At 39.4% G+C, this 7,314-nt stretch overlaps 1 protein-coding gene across 1 annotated transcript in view; it reads right to left on the bottom strand.

Moving 5' to 3' along the window:
- Positions 1 to 1,524: 1,524 nt before the first annotated feature.
- The window catches only part of ATP1B3 (ATPase Na+/K+ transporting subunit beta 3), a 46,166-nt gene continuing 40,376 nt past the window's right edge, over positions 1,525 to 7,314 (bottom strand). The window contains exons 6-7 of the mRNA XM_006737463.2: positions 4,315 to 4,401; positions 1,525 to 2,205 (exon numbers count right to left, since the gene is read on the bottom strand). Coding sequence (XP_006737526.1) covers positions 2,032 to 2,205; positions 4,315 to 4,401 — 261 coding nt within the window. The 3' untranslated portion in view covers positions 1,525 to 2,031. The remainder of the gene's footprint in view (positions 2,206 to 4,314; positions 4,402 to 7,314) is intronic.

The raw sequence follows: 7,314 nt of genomic DNA, 5'->3' as shown, positions 1-7,314 counted from the left end.
AAATGTGAAATGAAGCAGAAATGCAGACTCAGAGATTGTGTCCAGAGTCCCTTTCATTCCCAGACTCTTCATCTGCATCACGCTGGCCCAGCTCCTTCCGATCCTCCCGTCCACATGACACTCGTCTCTTGAGAGGGACCTTCCTAGGGCGGTCGTACCCCACCTCCTTGGACTCTTGCACATCACTGCCATTACCGTGATTATCACGCCATAGCTTGTCCCAGAGCCTGTTCCATTCCCCTCTCGTCTTCGAGAGCCCGTGTCTTTGTCTCCGTATCCTCAGTCTGACACATCATTACCTAGCACACAGCAGGCCTGCGATAGTTGTTAGCCCTTAATTTCAGTAGAAAAGAGCCAGGAATTGGGTAGGTGAGCTGAGGTCACACAGCAGTCAGGGGTTGAGCCATACCCAAACTCCTGAACCAGGGAGGTACAAGTATCATTCAGTGACTTCTGTGTATATCTCATCCCAGAGCCCACTGCCCCATTTGGGATATCTCCATTCTTGTTTTGTGTTCTAAGAACTAGTTTGTTTTTATCTAAGCTCATTAGAACAGAACTTTCATCTGTTATACTTCAGAGACGCAAAAATGCAAATGTAATGGAATCCATAATATGAATTCCCCAAGAGCCAAAACTGACAGTGGACCAGCTTAACGGGCGCTCTAGCTGCAGCCCATAACATTGCTCTAGCATCGTAGCATCTGTAAAATGGTTTTCCACTCTTGAGAGCAGAAAGGAATCAAAGCCCCAAGACCTTTGCTTTATTAACAGCTCCTGGCTGTAAAGGTTTCTAGAACAAAGATCTGTTATCACCGAGATCTTCGTGGCAGAGACCCCCGTGGGGTGGAGAGGCTGCCACTGGGTCAGTGAGGCCCGTCTGGCTGGTCAAGACCACGTGGTGCATTCGTGCTCCCTCCAGACCGCTGTTCCCGGGCCAGATGGCCTGCATCCCACTCGGCCTGGCCCGCACCAAGACAAGGAAAACCGAAAATGTCAGCTTTGGCCTTTTTACGGATAAAAATAAAAAATTGGCTTCAACCACAGATCATATAGGGAGCACACCTTTATCAATGGAGGAGAAAGAATTATGACAAAGAATCATACCAATACACATGGATAGGAGAAAATATTTCACAATAGTCAAAGAATGCTGAAATAAAACTGGTTTGAAGCTTTGAATAAGTTCCAAGTTTTTATATTTTACAACTGATATTTTTATTAGAGTCCACAGTCTGCTAAATAAAAGCAGTAACAAGGTATTTCACAAACTATTATACAGTTTAAATCCTATGAATTTAATTTCATAAAAAATTAGGTGCATATTCATCGTGGCTAACTTAAAAATGCTGTTTCATCTATGGTCTAAAATACTTTATTATGAGAGATTTAGTTCCAGCACTAAAAATAATCCCATCGGTATATATATTTTTTACATGGTTTACAACATAAAGTTTGTGCTCTTAATCAAAAAGATCCACAGACTAATTCAGCATGTAAAAAATAATTTTACAAAACATCAAGTCAACCTTTCAAATCCACTTTTATTTTGTTTTTCCTCCTCCCATACAGAACTTCTCCCCACACCACATTTCTTGCAGCTAGAGTCACGTGATGATGTTCAGGTACCATTTTATCCCTAAAACGTGGCTGGCATCAAAAAATGACAGTTAACCAGTGTTAAATCTATAAAATATTTACATAGCACAGCACATTAAGCTTTAGACACTCGGCAATTAAACCACATAAAAATAAGACCAGACCCCCCATCCCACGTGTTTGGAGTTGGTGCTCACGGCCCCCATCTGGCGACTGTACGTGGTTCAAAAGGCAGCAGAGGCATCAGGCAGTTACGTGAGAGGACACTGAACACTACGGTCTGGAAGCACATTAGCATGTTACCCCAGTGTCATGTACCACCACCCCACCTTTCTCCAAGGTGGTCTCATGATTCTAGAATGGCAGGTCCAGCTGATACAAAATGAAGACAGACAACACAACATTTACTCTGTGGAGATTCCCTAATTCCTACTATGCGCGTGCTGTGACTTTGAACACAACTCGTCCTAAAAACTTGTCACGATCATCCTCGTTTTTTAGGTTGGGTGATCCATCAATCTTGCACTCGACTGTTACTTCATTTACGGTACTGCTGGTGGCATTAAAGGAGACCTGGACAGCAACTAATGGCTGCAGGTAACTCACCTGGCAAATGAAGGAAAATACGTGAATTCCAATTCTATGGTAACTTCATTTACACTTTTATCAGGAGTTGAAGTTTTAAAAACAAGTTTTAGTCTATTACATGTTTTGTTTTTCTTTTGAACTGGATACTCATTTATTTTTCACTTAAGTTTTTATGGAAGTGTTCAGATGGCTATGAATGTTCCTGTAAGCACTGCATAGGTTGGGTCTCATTATCATTTTTTAGATACTCTATAATCTGGGTTTGAGTTTCCCCTTGCACCCAAGGACTACCTTACTGATTACTTAGATCTCCTAGATCCTTACAGTTGCTGTGTAATTTGATGCAAATATATTCCTAACTGTATTATCATCACTGTGGTTTCTAGACCTTTTCCTTCACTAAAAGGAACTAGGGGGCTGATTCCAGGACTGGGGCAGAGAAAGTACAAGATGAACATGGAATATCTTGTAGTGCCAGAAAGTAAGGAGGTGCTCAGAGAATCGTGGGAACACGTCTAAGGGACATAGGAGCCAGCCTGAAGGTTTCTCACTGGCCAAATCTGGGACAATTTTAGCATCAAAATAAATAGAACTGACAATAAGAGTCCATGAGACTATAAATAAATGGTGGAGAAGGCAAAGCTCTTTCTCGGAGCAGAATGCCAACTAGTAAATGAAGGAAAGAAAGATGGAATTAGAAAAACATCTGGAACACTCCTATTAGTTGATTCAGGCAAGAATCAACACATGCTTAAAGCTAAGGGAGGGCACCTGGGTGGCTCAGTTGGTTAAGCGACTGCCTTCGGCTCAGGTCATGATCCTGGAGTCCCGGGATCGAGTCCCATGTCAGGCTCCCTGCTCAGCAGAGAGTCCGCTTCTCCCTCTGACCCTCCCCCTTCTCATACTCTCTCGCTCTCTCATTCTATCAAATAAATAAATAAAAAATCTTTAAAGCTAGGGGAGAAACAGAATTGTGTCGACTCTCCAAGTATTCTCTCCACATGATACTTGCTGATTACAAAAGAAAAAAAAGAACTTCACAGCAGAGAAACCTGGCTGTTAAGTGTTCAAGGTTACCATCACACTAATGTGACCAATCAGTGCCACATTCCTCCTGATACTATGTTCTGAAAATGTATTATTTCTTCTCAGGCATTCTTGCCAAAAATGTACAACCTACATTTAATCATGAAAAACATCAAACTCAAATTGAGGAATATAAACAAAATAGGCCCCAAAAAAGTCCTGTACTCATTTTTGAAGAGTACCAGGGCATAAAACAGACTGAGGAACTGTTCCAGGTTATAAGTGACTAAAGATGTAACAATGTGATAGATACCCTGCACCAGGAAAACACTTTTTCTTTTGCAAGAAAGAACGTTACTGGAACAACTGGTAAAATTTCAACAAGGTCTGTAGACTGGACGATAGTATTGTTTTAACGTTAATTTCCTTTGGTAACTCTATTATGGTCAATAGAATGTCCTTATTTTTAGGAAAATAAAACAAGCATTTAGTGTAAAGAGGCACCATGTTTATAACTTAATCCCAAATGGTTCAGGAAAAGAAATTATACATAAATGGAGACTGGTAAGACAAAGCAGGTAAAATATTACCATTTGGGAAATCTGGGGAAAGGGTCTACAGGACTTCTTTGTATTACTCTAGCCACTTTATTTTTTCACCTCTGTGCACATTCAATGCACATTCTAAAGAAAGAGAAAATGGGGGGCGCCTGGGTGGCCCAGTCGTTAAGTGTCTGCCTTCGGGTCAGGTCACGATCCCAGGGTCCTGGGATCAAGCCCCACATCGGGCTCCTGCTCCGCGGGGAGGCCTGCTTCTCCCTCTCCCACTCCCCCTGCTTGTGTTCCCTCTCTCGCTGTCTCTCTATCAAATAAATAAATAACATCTTTAAAAAAAAAGAGAGAGAGAAAATGGTATTTTATAAGTTTTGAACTGTAGATGTGGGATCTCTACTTGGCATCACCATTTATAGTTAAAGACCAGAGTAGAGGATGCAGAAGTTACACAGGGCATATGTCTGCCTACCCCAGACAAGTGACATTTCAATACAGATGTGCCAGTTCCCCAAGAGTCACAACCACTTACAAACTTGTAAGTACTTACATGCAGTTTTTTCCCATAATATGGAAAATATTTTAAGTCTATAAGTCCATTGGGAGGATAAGTTAATAGAGCTGCTGTGTTTTCAGTCTAAAGGAGAAAACAAGAGAAACCTCTTTTTTTAGGCCACAAAAAAAACAACTTAAAAATATATAAAGGAGTATCAATTATGAACAGTATGGTGGTTCTACAATGATGTTCCAACTGCATTAATTACAATAATTATTTTTGAGAACAGACGTGTTAATCTTGGCTTAAATCCTCTGACACAAAACTATCCTGATTCTTCTCACATTTCCTGGTATTAGCCTACAAGCTTTTCCAGAAGAGTCCCTTCTAACTTATAGCCAGATCTGTTCATGCACTGTCTAAAAATCTTACCTGCCTTCCAACTACCCAATGCCAGTTCTCCAGCCATTGACAGCAGGAAGGCAGCGGCCTATAGGGGACCAATATATTCCTGAAATGATTTAAATACTGTGCTTCCAGACTGTAAACAATGGCTGCCACACTGCAGAATGCAGGATTCAGGCCTGGGAGGCAGCAAAAGTTTCCTGTGATTAGTAACTAACGGTAACCAGAAGGGGAAATTATGATGCAACTGCCAAAACTATTAGGAAAAATTTAAGGTCCTCCAAGCAAAACTCTTAACCAATTTAAAGACCCTTAAATTTATGAGCACATGCAAATCAAAGTAATCGCATTTACTGGAATTATATTCCATGTATTTAAAAAACTGGTAAATGTGACCAAGAGACAAATTAATCATCCATAATCCAACTCATTCATGCTATTATCTCTATTCTTCTTGATAGACAATGAGAATTCTCAGGTAACACATTCTGAATAGGACTACTTTTAACAACTGTAACTAACACACACTGAGTAGATGACAAATCAATGACAAGAGCGGTGGAAGTTTACTAAGCATGAATTAAAATAAAACATTAATAAATGCTTGAATTCTAGATTTAAATGCACTAATTTCTATTTTTGAAAGCACACAGCAAAACTAAGTGTCTCCTCTAAGGAGAAGTCCTCCTCCTCTGCTTATGTAATGATGAGTAGCACATGTGACAGACAAGTGACACAGCAAGATGACAGCACAATGCACAGAATGACGATACCCCACAAAATGGGCAAGCTCTCAAGATCGAGGTCAAAGATAAGTGGAAAGAATAGGAGATAACAAAGCTAAGAGAAACTGTAGAAGCCATTTTCAACCACTACCCTACATTTGTACTCTATAAAGAAAAAACAATCACTGTGATGAGTGCCTTTCTATTAACTGCTTTTGTTTAACATATTTTCTCTTAATACATGAGCTTAATTCACAGAAACAGAGATGTTCCCCAACATGTAAAGGAGATTTTCTGTGGATTACATTTTACTGAGTTGGTATTTCCAGCCAGACACCCCATTTAACTTCTTTTAGGCCCAATACCCTTCTGTGGACAGGATCAATTACCAAGACGAGAACTGAGGCTCAGTTAAGATCACCCAGGTGTGACTGACTCTTAACTGTTCTCTTGGTTTGTACCAAAAATGTTGGCAAGCTTTTACTTGTACTTTATGAAATACTGAAGTGCATATCTGAAAAGTGATAACTTGAGGGTGAAGCATACATGTCCTAGTTTTCTGAGTATATGAATGACATCTTTGGAAACTAGGAGCAACTAAGTCGAAGAATCTATTAACAGTCACTAAGTTTTAAAATGAGTGTATTTTCTTCTACACACTCACCACCCTTAAGATTTGAACACAAACCAAATGTTCTAAGCAGTGTTTATCTCTGGGTAGCATTTACCAATTTTTTTTCTTCTGCATTTTTCTATATATTCCTAAATGAACAGCATTCACTTTTATAGAAAAATAAAATGTTGAAAAAGACATAAATTGAATATTCTATCTTGTTTTTAAATTAAATGCCCAAGAGCATGTTGTCATCAATATTTTGGTATCTTGTGTAAAATACTTAAGCAGATCAAACTGTGTAATACATTTATATCTTCTCTTGTATTCTTAAAAATAAGTCAACTAAAGAATTTAAAGAACACTTGATATAGACAAGTGTAATGGAAAACATGATGATGATCTGCAGTAAATGTTCCCATCTGCTCTAGAGCCACACCTCTAAAATGTACACACTCCGCCTGATGACTCCTTTGTGACTGGCCTAGTACAATGCAGTTTTAACAAACTTTCTAAAAACAAACTGATTCCACAACTAAATAAAATTCCCATCTATGCTTTACATACATCTTCAAACAACAAACTGAAATTTAGTCATCAATCAGGATTTTTCATTACCATTTCCACCAACTATTCTAGAAGCAAAGGATACACAATAGATAAAAATCCATTTAAAACCCTAAGGGAACAGTTACACGGAGTTGTTTCTACTGGCCAACGGTTTACAAAATTGACATCTTAGGAAAGGAGTTTACAGCTTTTGCCCTTCTGGCCAAAATGTGTTTTCCTTTCTTAGTAGTGTTGGCTCCACAGAGCCACTCTCCCGAAGCTCATCCACCTAGTCTGCTCACAAGCAAAGCAAAAGCTCCCACGTACAGGTACACTGTCGTGAAATTAGCACTTCTTCCTGGCTGAAGTCTAGCACCTAAGTCTTGGGAACTTTCTATTGGAAAGACTTGCAAGCAAGGAGGATAATAAAGAGTTACTTTGTCTGAATCTTTCTTGTAGCCATAATGTTTTCTTGTCTTAAGAGATGAGAGAATCTGCTTAGATTTTCAGAAGGATTTGTTTATCAAGAAAAGCTCAGCTTAGATGTAGCATCTGGTTTTAAGTAACATACTGGCTGACCCGACTCTGATATAAGGAGGTAAAGTGAATTGCCTATGGTTCACACATGTATACTTCAACCCAGATGAGAAACCGTAAATTTCCTGGCTTTTTATTCTACTCTTTTGAATAAATATTCGAAAGAAATTATTAAAGATACTAAAGCAGGAGTTCTCAAAATGTGAGCCCGAGACCATCGGCATC

This window comes from Leptonychotes weddellii, chromosome 1 (genome assembly GCF_054177405.1).
Source record: "Leptonychotes weddellii isolate Sample4059 chromosome 1, ASM5417740v2, whole genome shotgun sequence".
Classification (NCBI taxonomy): Eukaryota; Metazoa; Chordata; class Mammalia; order Carnivora; family Phocidae; genus Leptonychotes; species Leptonychotes weddellii.
Note: the sequence above shows the minus strand (reverse complement) of the source record. Positions and strands in the feature narration are given on the sequence as shown.